We start from the raw sequence: 19,433 nt of genomic DNA on the forward strand, positions 1-19,433 counted from the left end.
TTTCCAAGTAAGCACTTGTTTCAAAACATGTTTAAATGTTAAATTTTCACATGGCTTAAACTAAACACATAAAGTAGCAGGGATATCCAGTTCTAATCCTCTGTAAGCCTTTTGATTTACATTATGGTTATTGGAGAGGATATTGATTGCCTGTTGCCAGAGGGATTCAAGATGAGCAAAAAGACATGGTATTGTAGATGCTTTCCAACCCAACAGGTCAGAAAGGGAAAATTCCTTGGCATTAACTAACTTTAAGTGTTTCAGCAGAAAATAAATATGGCTTCCAGAAAATGTTGTGCTCTCTATTCTAGATGTTTGCTTTCTTGTTGTTCTGAAGTAACTAATTAATTCAGATATCTTAGTTTTTAACACAGATGTGTCAGTACTATCCTGTTGAGGGTCCATAGAAATTCTGGCCCATCGGTGTCAAAGAACCTCTAAATGAGGTAGGTGTGTGGTCCAGGCTGGAAGGAGATATGTAAGAGAATTTGGTTTCCTGTTACATTGTGCATCTTGGTGTCCTTACGCTTATTTTTTTAAAGTGGTAGGTGACTTGAGGAAGAGTACAGGCCTTAGGAAGTACTAGGTGATGTTCACTGAAAAACAAAGTCTCTTGTTTTGAGATGCTTCTGAAGAGTCATTTTTTGTCTGGGAAGGACTCAGCCAAGTAGTGTTGAGATGTATCTTCTATACTGCGCAAAGTTGCAGAAGCCATTTAAAACTGTCACACTTCTGAGCTGAGATGAAAATCTTTGTAGCTGTGACTCAGAAAGCAATACCCGGATTTTTTTTCCTCCCTCCCATCACCCCTAGAAGTGGAAAAGTAATTAATTTAATGTTAGCTGTCCCTGGAGTACCTGACCTGCAACAAGTCTATTTAAGGGTGACTGTTACATTCTTCTTAACCAATAAAGAAAAAACAAATGCATAAGAAAATCTTGGTTAGGGTTAGGTTTAGGGGTGATCATTTAGGTTTAGAGGTAAATCTTTTTTTAAATTAATTCAACCAGCCATAGGTGATGAAGACAGACTATTGATGAACACGGAGTATTGATACAGTTGAAAAAGAGATTGTATCTAGAAACCAAATGTGGGTCACAATCCAAGAGGGATAAGAACTGCAGTTGGAGAGGCATGTACGGTTTGTGATGGATAACGGAACATGAGGTCTCAGTGTAGAGTGTGCAATAAAGGAACGCAGGTGATCCCTCATTACAGGAGTGGTGAAGATTCAGTACTGTGTGAAAGAGTTTGATTCACAAGAGTTGCAAGGAGAACAGTAAGTCTAGAAAAGCTGTGAGGGAGTGAGCTTTTGCTTTGATCCAAGAGAAGGTTAAGATGTTGCCAGCTCAGTCTCTATGTGGGAGAATACTTCTACCAGCGGACAGAGATTTGATTCATAAGGCAATGGCATAACAAGATTCAATGTCTGGAAGCTGGAACACAAAATGCATGCTACTAATAAGTAATACTCTTTATTATGCTGATGATTCATTTATGAAAGAACTAAGCCATAAATTTGGTAGGTTCCCCATCTGGCCAAGTCTTTAAAGACATCAGATTAGCTGTCTTTCTCCGGAAGAAATGGTAGAGCTTTGCAGCGAAGGTAGAAGACAGTTAGATGATGGAGGACTTGCTGGATGAAGTCTTGCGGGCTATAATAATCTGGAAGCTTTGTATCTGGAATAAGTCTGTCAGGAACTGGAGTGAGGCCATCAGGTTTTTTTCAGATAGGCTGCTGAACAGCTGTCAGACAGTAGCTGCCAGTTAACGTAAAGAATGTGTCCAACATTGCCAAAATGTCTAAGTGGTTTTGGCAGTGGAAGGAGATGTGGGCTTGCTTCGTAGCCTTTTCACCACAGGAATGGATGATGCACATTATAATCTGTTTTAGCAGAGCATTTGTTTGAGCATCAGAGGAAACGAAAGAAAATACAGAACAGAAATCCAGATCAGTGCCCTGTGGAGAAAAATGGGCAAGACTAGATCTTGGAGGCGTTTAAGTGCAGTTAAGTTCCACTCTTCAGGAAACTTTTAGAAGCAGCTTACTAAATCATGTAATATTTTCTGTTGACAGTTCTGACTTGTTTGAAGCTGCACGCTTCACTGCTTGAGAGTAGCTTCTGCTGGACTCACCAAGGTTATAGATGGAAAATTTGTCTGCTTTTATATTCCTGTTGTCCAGCAAGCCTTTCTTCTCTTTGCTTAGACTGTGCCAGTTTGGGGCTAGTGCCCTTTCACCACTGTCAGAGCTGAATGTCACATCCTTTACACCCAAATGGGTGCTGACCTCATGCTGATTTAGGTGTCCCCTTTTCCCAAACCCGACCTCCTAAGGACTCTGCTCCTCTCATGGCAGGTGCACATGCTTTGAGATGCAAAATGTAGACCATGCAAATATTGAGAGGGAAACTGAAATCTCTCACCCTCCGAATCTTTTCATTTTCTTCACTACTTTGCAGTACTATTTAAGCATATGTCCTGTAGGTTTTAGGAGTACCAGATCCTGTCTAGCTTGGCGAGTCTCTATGTGGTACGTATTACCTCCAATTAAGTGCCAATAAGAAAGTTATCTTCTGATGTTGCAGTCAGTCTTGTCCCCCTACCTGTCTTGCGACACCCTGTCCTACTATAGACTTTATCGCCAGCTGTCAGGCCGGTTCAGTGATTTGTCTCCAGCCTATTAGCTGCCAGACTGAGATCTCCAGGTGCCAAATCTTTCTCTAGAGCCTTCTACGTGAATATCAACTATGTTCAGCGATTCTTCATTGCCAGCTTGTCATCATCACTCTTTGCAACTTTCTTTTCAGAAAGGGATAGAAATGGCAAAGATGTCAAACAAACCTTGAACTCCTCAGTTTGTAGAGATCTTGGTATAGTCTATGGATGTAAAAATAACTAATAATAAGGAATCCTATATTGTATGTACATAGACCACTAAGTCCTGCCTTGTTCCTGCTTGAAGATGCCTCATCTGGAGAGAGGCATGAGGAAGATACCTATGTTTGCCAACAGTGATCAGCTGGCAGTGATTCCCAACTTCAGAAGTTGATAGTGAAGAATTATATTAAAATAGTGACTACTAAGTAAATCCTAATCAGTTGGAAAGCAGGAATTGAGAAAGGATGAATGTACTACATTAGCACAGCATTATTCATATACCATAGGTATTTAAAATATAACTCTTCTACTAACACTGAGAATCTGCTGAAGTCAGTCGTAAAAAATAATCCATTGCAATGAAACACAACAAAGACGTTAGAATTAGTTTCCTCTCACTATAATCAGTAGATATATGTAATTTGTGACTACTCAGGTCTGAAAGACTTGTATCTCTAGCAAAACAATTCAGTAAGGCTGGCAGGGTTCACATGAAAGAGGTTCAATGCACTTTCAAGGCAGTTTATTTGTTCAGCTAAAAATAAGCATATGCAAACATTACAGTGTTCAAGGGGAAACCAGTGAACCAGATAGCTTCTAAAGGGAAGATTTTGTTGCCCATCTGTTTCTACAGAAAAGCACCTCTACCCATCACTATTTTGAAGGGCCACTATTGTTGGTGTCTCTTTGTTCTGTAACTGGTGTCTAATCAAGAGCTACTAAGAGAAGTTAAAAAATTCTTTTACAGTAATTCAGGAATAGTTCAGTACCATCAAAGAAGAGTAATTGAATTGGATGCTATTCCTCAAATGCCTTTTTTGTTGTTGCTGTTAAATCCTCACTCCTTTCTGTAACATACCTGCTTTGCTTTGCTGAAAACTCCTCACATTTCACATGGCAAGTCCTCTCCCCCACTAACTCCAGGCTGTGCCTGTAGGCCAGGTCTTTCACCTTATAAACTGGCAGTTTGCACCTCATCTGATCTTAGGAAAGTCTCACAAGCTCCATGAATTTGCTGTGCTTTCCTGCAAACGGTGCTCTATTGCAAACTTCTGCATGGTGCTGTGAGGGATGAAGGAAGAGAGCATGGCTTAAAGTCCCCTTTCACATGTGGGTTGATGAGGAAAGCCCAGTGAAGTTCTCATGAGCTCTGGTTACTTCTGAGTAGCAGCTCAATCCGGGGCTGTGTATGTGCCTTCTGCTGTTTAGTGTTGCTGTGTGAGAAAACGAAACAGAAACAATCTGAGCAAAATTTTACCTTCTTTTACCGAAAATGTATTTTACATACCAACTTCTCTGAGTCTTCAGCCTTAATCCTCTTCTGATTATTCAAAAACAAGCAAACTCCAACAATTCACTAAGTCCACTTTGCGATACAGAGGCATGAGCTATGTCTACATATGGTATGATTACTTCCACGAGCTGTCCTTGAGTTTGGTGACTAGCTCTCTAAGCCTGGCAGCAGGACTGAATTGCTGGCATCATAACGCCTTGCTGGGCTGTGATGGTGCTTTTGGAGAATATCTTGGGTATCGCATGCTGGAGGGAGAGGGGGGACCACCCGTCTTCTGCTTGTGGTGAGAAGTAGAAAAAGTGAGAAGAAACCCACTGGCAAGTTCAGGTGTGTTTACACTGCTGTACCTGCAATGTAATAAACAGAAGTTTATCTGCTCACAGGCAAAGGAACTAACTCTTCCTCATCAGATGAGGCAATTCACAAAGAGAGAAAGTTTCTACAGTACAGGGGCTATTCCTGCCAGAGGACAGATTTTTGTATCTGACATGTTGAACAGGCTGAAATTATATCTAATTAATGACTGTATAAGCTGGCCTTGTGCTGGAAGGCTGTATGTTCACTCATGTAGACACGGTGAAGACAGGCAAACAGCATCTGCAGTGATTACATATCTGCCTCAGAGCTGCTTACTCACTGCAAAGCACTTGATGAGGAGGGCGGTGCTGGTGCCAACCACCTGAAGTAGCACTGGTGCTCACTGATGATACATGAACAAATATAGCAATATATGAATATTCATGGCCCATTGCTGCCTGCAGCGTTTTGTCACTGTGGGACGGGGTCCTCAGCCTGTTGACTGGTTGGAGGCACCTCATCTGTACAAGGGCTGGATCATTGCATATATGCTTGGCTACTCAGAGCAGCCTATGTATGCAGTGCTAGCATGCAGAGAGTGTATAAGCAAGTGCTCTTTCAAGAGAGAAGGGAGCAGGCGTGAGTGGGAAGGGCTCACCTATGTGCAGTGTCCCAGTTTCAGCTGGGATAGTTAATTTTCTTTCTAGTAGCTGCTATAGTGTTATGTTTTGGGTTCAGTATGAGAAGAATGTTGATAACACACTGATGTTTTCAGTTGTTGCTAAGTCGTGTTTATACTAAGTCAAGGATTTTTCAGCTTCTGATGCCCAGCCAGCAAGAAGGCTGGAGGGGCACAAGGAGTTGGGAGGGGACACAGCCAGGACAGCTGACCCAAACTGGCCAAAGGGGTATTCCATACCATGGGATGTCATGCCCAGTATACAAACTGGGGGGAGTTCGCCTGGGTGGGTGCAGATCGCTGCCCCGGGGACTAACTGGGCGTCGGTCGGTGAGTGGTGAGCAATTACATTGTGCATCACTTGTTTTGTATATTCCAATCCTTACTTTATTATTGTTGCTATTGTATTATTTTTTTTTCTTCCTTTCTGTGCTATTAAACTGTCTTTATCTCAACCCATGAGTTTCACTTTTTTCATGATTCTCTCCCCCATCCCACTGGTTGGGGGTGAGTGAGTGGCTCTGTGGTGCTTAGTTGCTGGCTGGGGTTAAACCAGACATGGAGTTAGAGCTGGAAGCTTTTCTCCAGCCCATGCTAGCAAAGTGTCTTTCATCACCAGGTCCACAAATCATGAAGAGGTGTGCCAAAGCTAGCGGGAATGTGTACATGCATGTACCTTTTTTTAAGTATAATTCCCTCCAAGGAGGGAAGAGAAGGTGTGTTTTAATGATGGGCAAATAGTAGCTCAGTATAAAATCCCTTCTGGAAATCTGTCTCAGCCTTTGAGAAAGTACTGTGAGTGCTTTTTGGTTGTTTTTCTTTTCTGCTTGAGGACTTTATTATCAACAGCAGTTCAAGGAGTGAATAGGAGACTTTGGGAAGGACCAGAGCAAAGAAAATAGTTTTGCCGTGATCCAGTTCGGTAAGATGAATGGTAACCATTTACCTTTCACCAGAGTTGCATTGTTTCAGTGTGGAGATGATGCCTTGGATTGCATAGGCAGAGTCTGGAAAACCTTTCTTGAGCTGGAGGAAAAAAGGCACTTTTTTGTCCTTGAGGTGTTTTGTATTCGTCCTCTGGGATGAAGGATAGGTCAAACAGGCTAATTTGGGAAAACTAAGAAGTCTTGGCAATTTTTTTCCCCTGGCATCTTTGCCATTTCAGACAATTTTGTCTTTCTAATACCGTTTTTGCTCTGACTCTTACTCTGCCAGAGACTAGCTCTTGGGTGGATGGCTTCCAGCGCTCTTCTGCATGTGAGGGAGAAACATTAGCTAAGGAAGGAGGCGGAGAAGGGGTATTGTTCAGCTTCATGGCTACATAAATCCTCACTGTCTCCAAACAGGAGCACTTAAATCCTCTAGAAGTGATGATTTGCATTAGAACATGGGAAGATTTGTAGTTACTTGCAGTGATCTGGAACCACTTTTACATCCACCTGTACACCATCAATGGGCAAGTGGGCTTTTCTGATCAATTGCAGAAGAAATTGGAAAGATTTTAGTTGTCTCAGTATCTCTGTGCGTTTAGTCCTTAATTATCCTTCTGTGCCATTCTGCTGAAGCATGTTTGTTAATCACTCCAGAGTACTTTAGCTTCTTTCAATATATTGAATTCCACTTGGATGCTTTTAAAAGTGTTAGCGCAGCATATGCCTCTCTTAGCAGTATGGGAAATATCCACAGTCTGAAATAAAAGTGCAGCATCCCGAACTCGACATTCATGTTGTTAGCCTGTAAATTAGTACGTTCTGTGCTGTTACGTAAGTTTATCTCGTGTCAGAATAATAAAAGCTGAGTGTGCTAAAAGGTTGATAAACCTGCCATGAAGAATTACGTTGTTCAAATTCTTCTGCCTTAAAATAACACCTGTTGCTTTATTGACTGGTGCTGGTAGGAATAGTGTGTCTTGAGAACGAGTATAAAGTGTGAAAAGAGGAAAAAAAGAAGAAAAAAAAAGGCATTTTTTTCAGGCACTTCAGGTCTGAGCCTTGGCAGCCTTGAATTTAGTATTGTCTCTGAGCCACTCTTACACAAAAGGACTACGAGAAACCACAGCTGTTCAGTATTTCTGGATATTAAAAATGGACAAAGTGACTTTTCAGTAATACTGTTGTAGCCTCGAGGACTGAATGCAAAAAACAAGTCCTCCTTCTGTTGGCAGGTGGGAAGTTCTATCCCTTAAAATGCGAAATTAATAAAGTAGATGGTTGTGTGGATTCTGAGGGTAGCCTGCAACGAGGGCAAAGGGACAAGCACCCCACAGCTGCTGGCGAAAATCGCAGCTGGCAGCGTGTGCGCATAAACTAACTGCGCTTCCAGCGGCCCTTAAATAAATGGTGGCGGGTGGGGGGAGAGGGGAAGTTCATCCCTGATACCACGGTTCTGCACAATGATCCCCTTTCTGGGTGCCGGGGTCACAGCTGCTGTCTGGAGATTACGTACAGAAGCACTCTTCTTCTCGGGAGAGTGAGGTTTCCTGGAGGATTAAGGACAGGCTGAAAGCAGGAGGAGTTATTTGGGAGGGAGACAAAGAAAGCGACTCCGTGGCCATAGCAGGCGACAGGGGAGGAAGATCGTGAGCGAGAAGGCGACTGCTGGTAGTTGCTGCTTGGATGGGAGAGTCTCCAGTTTGGGTTCCCAAAGTGGTCCAGTGGCGGGGAAACCCACCGTGGGTTGGGCACGACCCTGCCTGCTTGCGGGACTGGCAGCACTGCTTTCCCACTCGTGGGAGGTGGATGGAGCCTGACGGAGCTCTGCCACCTCCTGCTTCTGAACTGAAGTCATTTCTTTGCTCACCGTCTCAAGTCCCCTTTAGTCGTTCAGAAATAACGATCAACGTGGTAATCTGAATCCCCATGTAAAGGTACGCTTGCACTCCCCATCTGCTCAGAACGCTATGCTTTTTGCATTTTCCTCTGTCACAAACATGGTGTCACCGTGCCTTCTGAGCCTGCTGCTTTGGTGATTCCTTCTTCCCTCTTTCTTCTCAGCTTTGGGTTTTTTCCCCTCTTTTCTCTCTTATCCTTCTATTTCACCTCTTGGGTGCACATATTCCCGGGAAAGTACCCAGAAAAATCCTACCCGTGTATCATGTGCCAGCACCTCTGTTCTGTGTAGGAAGGCCTTCTATATTTGAAGCCAGGCCATCTGCCTCGTTCCTAAAAAAAAAAAAAAAAAACCCCGACCATTTTTTTTTTTTTTTGCAGTTTTCTGCAAGGGCAGTGGCCACAGTTCTTCTGTATAACTTTAAAAGGAAAATGCAACCCATCCAATAGTAATATTTGAAACTTCTCTCCTATTTATCAATTAATTCTAAAGTTGAGTCTTATTTTACTTACCAGATCAAATTTCCCACAGATCCCATATGCTGGCTACTTCTTTTTAGTGGCTTCAGAATCCACTAGTGCTTTTTATAATCTGAAACAAATGGGTGCTGCACATAATGTGGGAAAGGAGAGGTGGAGGCAGAGGAGGCTGACAATGCATGCATTCAAATGATGTGAAAATGCAAGTGGGAAAAATATGACTGTGTCAGTAGAGCTTGTCAGAGGGGGTTTAAGGCATATCGTGTATTAGCAGATCATAGCTATTTTGAAGGCAAAAGAACGAAACTTCTTAAAAGGAGCAGAATTCCAGAAGGACACTAATGAGTAAGTATTGGGTACCAGTGTTTAAATGTAATGTCATAGTTGCTAGTTATTGTCCCTGCTGCATCGATATTTCTTAAGCACAGTGTAAGTCTTAACCACCTCAGTTTTAAAACTGCATTTCCATTTGCCTCTGACTCTGTAAAATCCTCTCTAAAAAGGAACATTGTCAAATAAATTGGTAAGAGGTAAAATACTGCTGTTGCAGCTGAAAACAGTTCATGCTTTTGATGTTGCATTTAGGCAAAAGCGTAAGTAAGTGGTAAATGATACAAAAGCTGTTGAGAGGAGAAACTTGGTATAAGGTAGAAATGTAACCTTCGATGCTCACTTCAGTCCCTCGCTGATACTTTCGTCAGAGCAAAATGCCGCAGAGCGCTCCCTTGCCAAGGAGCAACTGAAACAACTTCATTTTTGGTTTTTTTGGGGAGGTTTTGGTTTGGGTTTGGTTTTTTTTTTTTTTTGGAATCACAAGTCCTTATTGCAAAGAGTACTGATGACTGCCACATCTGGTGAATTGGATTAGAATCTAATTAGCATGAAGAGTTTAGGAAACTTCTGTAAAGTTTCAAAAATGGTACGTGAAAGAAAGAAATAGCTTAGCTAAAAATTCAGAGAAGTATTACTGAACTGTTCCTTGGGGATAACTTGAAAGTAGCTTTCCTGCACCTGAAAGATGTAGCACACATGAATGGTAACCTATTTTGTTTGTTAACATTTTCTGTTCGGATAATTCGGTATGTTTAAAGATATCTGTTGTATTTAATTAACCCCTGTAGTTAGAGTCCATCTGGAAATCTAGGCACATACTGTGAAAGATCAATAAAGTGATTTTAGTGTTTGTGAAAGCAATTTTTCTGGCCTAGTTTATGCATTAAAAAGGATAATACACCTGTCCTACATTTGTGAAGTATCTCTGCAAACACAAAAGGACCATCTATTCGGCTTATATACTTTGTTCTCCAACACTGTGTTGTAATGGCATGTTTCCAAGCAAAACCACGCTTTCCCCTCTAATCTCATTCACTTACATGCACATCAACTATTCTGTATAGCAAAGAAAGGTTAAATTCAGGCTGAAATGTGGTCCAAAGGAGAGGTGGAGGCAGAAGCTCCTTCTGTAATGCTTACTGTAGAGGAATAGAAATTCTTTTCACATGTCTCTAAATTTAGGGTTTACACCAGTGCTGAGAAGCAAAGCCTTTTTGAAAAGAAAATGACAAGTTGTGTAGTAGAAATTACAAATATTTTAAGATGGAAATAGCTGCTTTTATGTCTTCCCTCTCTGTTGCAGTTCTGAATATCCACTCAGCTTTAGGTGTGCGATTTCTTTTTTTCATGAGATTGCACAGGGCTTATTTGCACAGCATATTCATAACAGTGCTTCAACTTGTAGGGGTGGAAAGTGGGACCCTCTATGTATTGTTAGTAGGTATTTTGTGTCCTGAGGAAAAATCTCAAACAATGGTTATCAGGATGGACCAGCATGTCTAACACTACATCAGATGATTCAAAACTGTGGGAAAATTACATTTGACCTCTGTAGGGCATCTCACATACTTGGTTGCTACATCTTGCATTAATTGGGGAGGTTGTATGAAGCTCTAAACCCTTTCTCTTTGAAATATTTAGGAGAGAGATGAAATTTTGTCAACACCTGTGGTGATGCTATATTACAGGTATAGCATAGGTAGAAAGGAAAGAGGAGTGTGGCTTTCATGGAGAGAAGGGATTGTATGTTTGTTTGTATGTTTTTAAGCATGCAGGCAGTTGAGTGTTTCTCAAGTTCTTAACGCTTCAGAGGTACATCTCCATGAGGAAGCCCCTCTGTAGCAGGACACAGGGTATTCCACCCCAGTCTGGGATCAGCTTGTGCGGCATGCCTGGGACCATGAAGGATACCTGTGGATCCATCCCATGAAGGATATTCAGTGCTGTGAATGATGGGCTCTGTCCAGGCACCGCACTCCGACTAGGATGGAGTAGGATGCGTAGGATGAAATGTGAAGAAGCACTTCCTTCTCATCTCACCCTGCTCTGCGCCTACTTGAATCGCTCTCCCGATCTTGGTCATGATGTGGCCAGTGGCCCACCTCCAGTATTTGGTGTTCCCAGCTCTCCAGCTTTGGCTTGAAAAGAGTTTTCTATTTTATGGGGCCCTGTTCCTCTGTCCTAGGGCAGCCTTGAGAGCCTAGGATACTTTTTTTCTTTAACGTGTGGGTGTGTGTCTGAAGGAGTGCTGGGGCTCTCACATTTAAAGCAGAAATACTAGACTAGCGAATTTCTACCATACCCTGAGAAGACCGAAAATCACCTCTGCCTTAATTTGATACCTTCAGCTAGATTCCCCAAGCCAGGGCAGTGTTTAGAAAGTAGTAAAAATAGTAATGATCCAGGAAGTCAATTTTGTTAGACTGAGTTAAAAAGACAGGAAAGGAGACCTGAGGGACTTGTCCCGCTTCATAGCAAATCAATCTCTGTTTGAGTGCCGGTAGTTTTGGGGTTTGTTTTTTCATGAGATTAATATAGAAGGCCAGAAGCTATTTCTGCCTGCAGGAGCAGGCATAGTATGTCCTTAACGTATTCTGTGGCTTTCTCTTCTCACTGAAAGCTGTAGCATGAAGCATATTCTGAGACAGAACTATGTTGTGCACTTGCACAGAAGAAAATAGCAGTAGGTGGGATACTGGAAAAGTTAATAGCACTTACTCAATGTGGACGTGAGAAGATAGTTCTGTTTCAGCAAGATAGTGACTCATGATGCCAAAATGAATATAATGAGGATGGCTTATTTTAGCTTAGATATCATACATACCTGTTGAGATCTAAGAAAAAGCAAGCGAACCTTTGTTAGGAATACTGTCAGTGTTCAATACCCTGTAGTGATCCAAATTGTAAAAGCCCATCTCATCGCATGAGAATACAGAGTGCTCTTTCTGGGGCTTTTTGAAAGGAAGAGTGGTGCCATTGTTGGTAGGGTGCTGCCCTGTGCCAGAACGCCACAGCGGATGGCAGCATGTGCTGTGTATTCATCGTTGGTCTGAATCCAGTGAATCTGAAGAATAACTGGAATTTGAGAATATTTCCTTGATTGGTAAAGTACTGTGGCAAGGTCCCTTTGGGGCATAAGCAACATGAAAGGCACCTGCTTTACCCTGCTCTGACTTCTTTCACTTCCTTTCTTCTCCATACCCTAACCATCAAGAGCTATTCCACAGGTGAGACTTAATATCTCCTAATCAGTGGAGGGCTTTTTTTCTCAGCCTTCTCTTTTCTTGATCTAAATTCAAAGTTATGATACTATTTTACCTGAAGTTTCTGTTGATAGATCCCATCCCCAAGAAGCTTAAAATCTCATTGCTGAGTTTACTGGACCTTTTTAGTTGGCATTTGTCATACCACCTGTGGTGGGTTGACCCTGGCTGGAGGCCAGGTGCCCACCAAAGCCGCTTTATCACTCTCCTCCTCAACTGGACAGGGGAGAGAAAATACAACGAAAAGCTGATGGGTCGAGATAAGGACAGGGAGAGATCACTCAGTAATTACCATCATGGGCAAAATAGACTCGACTTGGGGAAATTAGTTTCATGTATTACCAATCAAATCAGAGTAGGATACTGAGAAATAAAACCAAACCTGAGAACACCTTCTCCCTAGCCCTCCCTCCTTCCCGCCTCAACGGGGAATGGAGGCTGGGGTCGGTTCCTCACCCCTGGTCTCTGCCGCTCCTTCCTCCTCAGGGGGAGGAGGACTCCGCGCTCGGCCCCTGCTCCGCCGTGGGGTGTCTCCCACGGGAGACAGTCCTCCACCAACTTCTCCAATCTGAGTCCTTCCCCAGGCTGCAGTCCTTCAGGCACAGACTGCTCCAGCGTGGGTCCCCCGTGGGGTCACAAGTCCTGCCAGGAAACCTGCTCCAGCATGGGTTCCTCTCTCCACGGGGCCACAGGTCCTGCCAGGAGCCTGCTCCAGCGCGGGCTTCCCACGGGGTCACAGCCTCCTTCAGGCACCCACCTGCTCTGGTGTGGGGTCCTCCCTGGGCTGCAGGTGGAGATCTGCTCCCCCGTGGACCTCCCTGGGCTGCAGGGGGACAGCCTGCCTCACCATGGTCTTCCCCACGGGCTGCAGGGGAATCTCTGCTCCAGCACCTGGAGCTTCTCCTCCCCCTTCTTCTTCAGTGCTTCTCACAGAAGCTATCCCAGTAGCTCTCCCCGCGACCAAAACCTTGCCACACAAACCCAATGCACAACCGGGTGACCTGCCTAGTGGATGAGGGGAAGGCTGTGGATGTTGTCTGCCTGGACTTTAGCAAGGCCTTTGACACTGTCTCTCATGGCATAGCCCTTGAGAAGCTGGCAGCTCATGGCTTAGACAAGTGTGTTCTTCGCTGGGTAAAATACTTGCTGGATGGATGAGCCCAGAGGGTTGTGGTGAATAGAGTTAAATCCAGTTAGCAGCTGGTCACAAGTGGTGTTCCCCAGGGCTCGGTACTGGGGCCAGTTCCATTTAATATCTTTATCAATGATCTGGACGAGGGGATCGAGTGCACCTTCAGTAAGTTTGCGGATGACACCAAGTTGGGTGGGAGGGTTGCTCTGCTGGAGAGTAGGAAGGGTCTCCAGAGGGATCTGGACAGGCTGGATCAATGGGACGAGGCCAATTGTATGACGTTCAACAAGGCTCAGTGCCGGGTCCTGCACTTGGGTCACAGCAACCCCATGCAAAGCTACAGGCTTGGGCAAGAACGGCTGGAAAGCTGTCCAACAGAAAAGAACCTGGAGGTGTTGGCTGACAGCCGGCTGAAGATGAGCCAGCAGTGTGCCCAGGTGGCCAAGAAGGCCAACGGCATCCTGGCCGGCATCAGAAATCGTGTGGCCAGCAGGAGCGGGGAGATGATTGTTCCCCTGTACTGGGCGCTGGTGAGGCCGCACCTCGAGTCCTGTGTTCAGTTTTGGGCCCCTCGCTACAAGAAAGACACTGAGGTGCTGGAGCGTGTCCAGAGAAGGGCAACGAAGCTGGTGAGGGGCCTGGAGCACAAGTCTTATGAGGAGCGGCTGAGGGAACTGGGGCTGTTTAGCCTGGAGCAAAGGAGGCTGAGGGGAGACCTTATCGCTCTCTACAACTACCTGAAAGGAGGTTGTAGCAAGGTGGGTGCTGGTCTCTTCTGTCAGGTGATAGAACGAGAGGAAATGGCCTCAAGTTGTGGCAGGGGAGGTTTAGGTTGCATATTAGGAAAAAATTTTTTACTGAGAGGGTTGTCAAACATTGGAATGGGCTGCCCAGGGAAGTGGTTGAGTCACCATCCCTGGAGGTATTCAAAAAGCGCATAGACAAGGCACTTCAGGACATGGATTAGTGGGTGTGGTTGACGGTTGGACTCAATGATCTTAAAGGTCTTTTCCAACCTAAACGATTCTATGATTCTATGATTTGTGACCTATAAGAACTGCATTGGTGCAAGTACATCTGTTTGTAAATGAAGCTGAAATCTGTTTTATTTCATTTTCTGTGCCAAGCTGTCATGGCACTTCATTGAACAACACTTCCAAAGGACTCATCTCAGAAGATGTCCTTACAAAGTGAAGTTCTGCTCATCCTAGTATGAGTAAGAAAACCAATCTCCATTTTGGTCTTTAATTCCTCTGTCTCCTGCCTAGACTGCTTTATTACTCTCATCCATCTGTTAATGACTGAATGAAGGCCTCTGAAAAGCGTCATAAGTCCTTCCTCCTTTTGCTTTGATGTGAGACCTTTCTGTGGTAACATGTGGAGGTCTCGTCCACTGTTTTGGTACCAAGTTGTGAAGTGCCTCAGAGCATGGTAAAATGCATGTCCAGCCTTTAAAGGTAATTTACAGGTGGTGGTAGAGAAATACTGCCAAATAATGCATACTACTCTCCAACCAGATTTCTTTAGCCCCCTTTGGTCAGAAAGTCGCCATCCAGTCACGTGTGGCCCCAAGTAAAGCAAACACATTGTTAAAGCAAATATGTGGCTATTGGAGACTGTGAAAAAGCTTTCCTGGGGGGAAAGTTGACTTGTTACTGGCTGAGCTGGTGCATCGGGGAGAGTGCGAGTCATTAGCAGACAGACCCTTGGGCTGTAGGCGTTTGATGCTGCAGAGGATGTTTTGGTGAGAAGGGTGTGAGAACATCTGCCAGAGGGAGGAATATGTCTGTGGTTAGACCTCAGTCACTGCTGTGCAGTTGCCGTATGGGCACCATACCGCATCGGCGCCGGGAACTCTCTGGTTCTGGTGGAAGTCAGTAAGTGAAACGCCTCTCCTGCTAGGTCATGTAGATCTGCAAAACCAGTGGGTTGGCATGCTATGGGAGGGAGCACGGTGCTGTGTGGGCTGCTTGGCACGTGGCGGAGTAAAAGCGGATGGTTGAGAGCAAAGTGCTCGTGCACCGCAGAGACTGTTGGGTATCCTGAGCATTGCTGCTAAAGAAATCAAGGAGTGGAGATGGAACCTGATCCTCAGGAAAATTTCCTGAAACAGAACAGAAGAGTCTGAACAAAGCAGACATTTCTCCTACAAGACTCCTTCTGCAGTCTGCATCCTGGGCTTTTCTTCTGAACAGTTTTTATATCCACCTCACTTGCAAGCTGCCTGCCTGGGATCTCATTGGCATTCTGCTTTTCTGCTGTAATCTCATGTTGTTAAGGAGTGTGATTTTTGTTCTTAGCTGTGCCTCATATAGAAGATTACATAAATACCCTGGAAATCTTGGGAGGGGGAAGAAGAAGGAAAAAAAACCCACCAAACCTTTCCTCTGAGAAACATTTTGACCGTGTAATGTTATGTCTTCCTCTCAGAGAAAATTCTGTTTAACATAGGAGGAAGGCAGGCATGCCTCTTTACCAAGAAAGTCACAAACTGGCTTCCTAATGGTCCAGCTGTGCTAATGAGCAATTACAGACCAACACACTGAGCTGAGGTAGATTTGTTCTCCTAGCAGTTGTTGCCCAGAGATGTTTTGATACGGGAGTCTTTTTTTCTCCTTTCCTCCCTGTGTAGAATTCGTGTCATTTCCATCTCCTTCCTCCTGTCCTCCTTTCCCTGGTAAATAGCTATTCACTTTCTAATTTGAAGCCATTTCATAAAGGTTGTACTTTGGAGGTTCATCTCTCCTGTTCATAACCCTCAAGTTAAACCAAAGGATAATCCCAGCAGTGTGTGAGGAGGTTGGTTTGTTTTTCCTTTCAGCGCAGCGGTTTAGTTTCTCATTGAAAACTGGTATTTTCAGCAGTGTGCCCCTGGTACGGGGGAAAATTGAGCTGTGGGTACAGGACCCTTTATATTGGGTTACTGTGAATGTATTTGAGTTCCAAAATCCTCGATGACACGGTCCGTGCGAGTGCTGGGGGCAGCCAGACGAGCTCACTGGGGGATGGACCCGGGGTCTGCGGTTCAGTGGAAACACTGCACAGACACCACATTGCTCTCTGCCACAATGAAAGAGTGGCTTTTTTTTTCTTTTAAAGTCTGAAACATATTGAATAATATATAATTTACTAAAAAGATTTTATTGGTCACGGTTCCATCTTTTCAGAAAGAGTGAAAATTTGTTAAATATGCTTGCAACTCGGGAGAGAGGGAGGGGGGAATAAAACTTCAAACAGCACTGCTAAAAACAGCCTGGGCTGCTTTTGTTTGGACTTTCAAAACACAGCAGCTTAATGCCTCCATTGTACGCAGGGGGAAATATGCTAATTCGAAGCACATTTCCCATCAGAAGCCCTTTCAGTCCTGTCATCGTTGAGATATGAAGGATGATAAAAGCGGGGAGAAGGGGGAGGCCCGTATTATGGGAGCGCGGCTGCTGCTTATTGTGCGCAGGGAGCGGGGCTGAATAGAGCTGACGAGCCCGGTCACCCGTGAAGCCCCGTGGCCCCGGGGCCACGCAGGTTCCCATGGGTGCCGGCCCCACCGGGACCCCCTGCCACTGCCGCCGGGGCAGGGGTCTTCGGGGGCTCCCCTCGCGGCGGCCAGGACGAGAGCGGAGGGGCTGCCGTCGCCCGTCCTGCAGCCCTGTAGCCCGGTATTTCCTTCTGGGGAACGCGGACAGCTACTTTCTGTTGACTTTAAGTGCAGTTTAAGCTGAAATAACTGATTTTTCTTTTTCTGACAAGGCCTCCGACGCTTCCTTTCTAAGTTGCTGGTGCTTGCAGGGCAGCGGTGCTCGCTGGCTGCGCGGCGCTGAGCTCCCTCAGTAAAGAGGCGAATTCAGCTCAGCAAATGGGTGCTGCCGCAGTCGGGCTGGTCTTGTTCTTCACAGTTACGAAACAGGAGGGAATCTGCGAAATGCTACTTCATCTGTTACCACTCATTTATATGATTATATTTTAGGTTGAAATAAATACATTCATAAGTGTTTGGTACGCGTGAACAATCTGTAAGCGCTATTCTTTAAATGCTGCATGACATATATAAAAACCTAGGGGTCTGGTTTTTTCTTCTCTTTCTTAAAGTCCCGAAAAGATCCTTAAATGGCGGATTTTGTCTCAGGAGTCTGACCCTGTTGGTCTGGAGCTGGGGAGGTGCTTGGTTTGCCCAGGAGGACTACATTTTCTGTTTTCTTTTTAACAGGTGCTAGTACTGTTTTATTGTAGAGTATTTGGAATTAAATGAACTCGAGGTTCTGATAATGTTGCTATGATATTTGCTTGGAAACTGTTTGAAATGGCAATGAGAATTTAGATGTAGTTGTTTGTTTGGCTCTGTAAACCTGCAGTGTAGTAATGGCAAATTAAACTAGGAAAATGGGCTTTTGATTGCATTTGCAATCTGGTGATGTTCTGTCTGTGATAGAAGTATGTGCTATGCTCAAACACACAATTAGTTTAAATATTTCTGAGGACCATAGCTGGAATTAAGTGCTTGGAAATACTTTTAAAGCTGTGGTTGGTCTTCAGTTTCTTCCCTGTACTAATAAACTTGTGAACAGGCAAATCAGGCTGGCTGATTTTGGCTGGGCGTGAGAAGCTGTGATCTTTTTCTGCAACCCGTGGGCAAGTCTCTGATCTGCAATGAGAGGACCTCGATCACATGTCGAGCAACATGCTTTCGGTCACCTCCAGGACGGCGAGCACACGCTTGACGTAGTACAGGTTTTTTTGATACAGAGACACAGTTCCTGTGTGGACCAAAAAACAAACCTTAGCCAGAGGCTTGGATGTTGTTTTTGCCTTGTGCTTTTCTCCATTGTTTTGTTGTTGGGGTTTTTTTTTCCCAATATATCCATTCCTTCTCCCTTTTCCTGGTTCCTTAGCTCCTTTCTTTTTCTCTCCAAATGGTGCAGGAGGGTGGAGCAGATGATCGTACTTCAGGAATTGGTAGTGGTGATACATATACAAGATGTGTCTGTAGTACCACTGAGAGCAGAAATGCCCAGTGCCATTTTGAATAATGAATGTGAGGGTCTCCAGAGCAAACACATAATGATAATGCTTAGTGTTTACACTTGGGAAGCACCGAGTGCAAGAGAGATGGTTACAAATGTGCTGAAACCCAGAGAGCAGAAATAAAATGGGATGGGAATGGTACAAGGAACAGATGAAGAAGCAGTAGATGCAAAATTAATTTTAGTCTGACTCATGACAAAGTGCAGAAATGATGCCTTTCAGCCATTTAAAACAAGTGAACGTCATGTTTGGAAAGAAACAGAGAAATGGGGATGTAACTAGGCAGCGTCAGGGTGGGATTGCTCAAAAGAGAGTCTGGATTCTGGGTGGTTTTCAGGCAGCGGGACCGGAGGCCGTTTGGGAGGCCGGGATCCTGCTCCTGGAGAAGCTGCTGCTCCTGCATGGACTGCGGCGGGGGCCTGGCCGTTGTGCAAACCCTCCTTTGTGCCGAGCCTCAAAACCTGCCGGGCGGCAGAATGGCTCTTCCCGCGAAACGACTGAAAGGCTCCAAGCTCGAGACACTTAAAAAATTAGGCGAGACAAAGTGTTGGAAATGTATACTCTAGGGAATAATCCTGTCCTGGCAAGGGATTTTACTTGACAGCCTATCTGGGAATCTAGGCTGAAAGCCACTACTTTGTCCTTAACTCACCCTATAGCGCTTTTGTCTTGGAGCTCGCTTTGTATGCAGGATCACCCACTGCTGAGGTTCGGCAAAAATCGAGGCGTGACATGATCCAGACGGAGCTCCAACCGTGCTTGTTGTTGGCAGGTTAAGTCATTCCCTCTTTATAAGGTAGAGGGTGTTGGTTTTTTTTTTTTTTTAATTGCGCTGAACTCTCCAAGTGCACACTTAACTTTTTATGGGCGCAAGTGAAAGACCTGTTAAACACTTCAGCGGCCGTTGTTTGTTGTCCACCGGCGGCGTTCTCAAAGGCATTGTAAAGCGCAGAAAGAACCGCTACTTTATACATGACCGGGATCCCAATTGATGCAGCTAGAAAGGGGGGATTGGAAAAGCTAGGCCGGTCGAAGTTGCCTGGCACATATTTAGCCGATGAGTTAATTGGATACTCTCAAAGTGGAACTTGTTAATGTCCTGCCGCTTTCCTAATGAGGATATCTGCTCTTGCAAAGAATACAATGATTAATTGGGGACCCTTTCGTTAGTGTCTTAACTGAGGATTTCATGACTAGTGTCTTGTGTGTGAACAGAAACTATATTTGC

At 44.6% G+C, this 19,433-nt stretch overlaps 1 protein-coding gene across 3 annotated transcripts in view; it reads left to right on the forward strand.

The window, feature by feature from the left end:
• The window catches only part of GPM6B (glycoprotein M6B), a 111,893-nt gene that overhangs the window by 53,832 nt on the left and 38,628 nt on the right, over positions 1 to 19,433 (forward strand). Inside the window, exon 1 of one of the 3 annotated variants that reach the window (XM_069770382.1) lies at positions 8,785 to 8,803. The exons of the other annotated variants lie outside the window; for them this stretch is intronic. Coding sequence (XP_069626483.1) covers positions 8,800 to 8,803 — 4 coding nt within the window. The 5' untranslated portion in view covers positions 8,785 to 8,799. Of the gene's footprint in view, positions 1 to 8,784; positions 8,804 to 19,433 lie in introns of those variants that run through there. 3 annotated transcript variants of the gene reach the window in all.

This window comes from Haliaeetus albicilla, chromosome 25, assembly GCF_947461875.1.
Source record: "Haliaeetus albicilla chromosome 25, bHalAlb1.1, whole genome shotgun sequence".
Lineage (NCBI taxonomy): Eukaryota > Metazoa > Chordata > Aves > Accipitriformes > Accipitridae > Haliaeetus > Haliaeetus albicilla.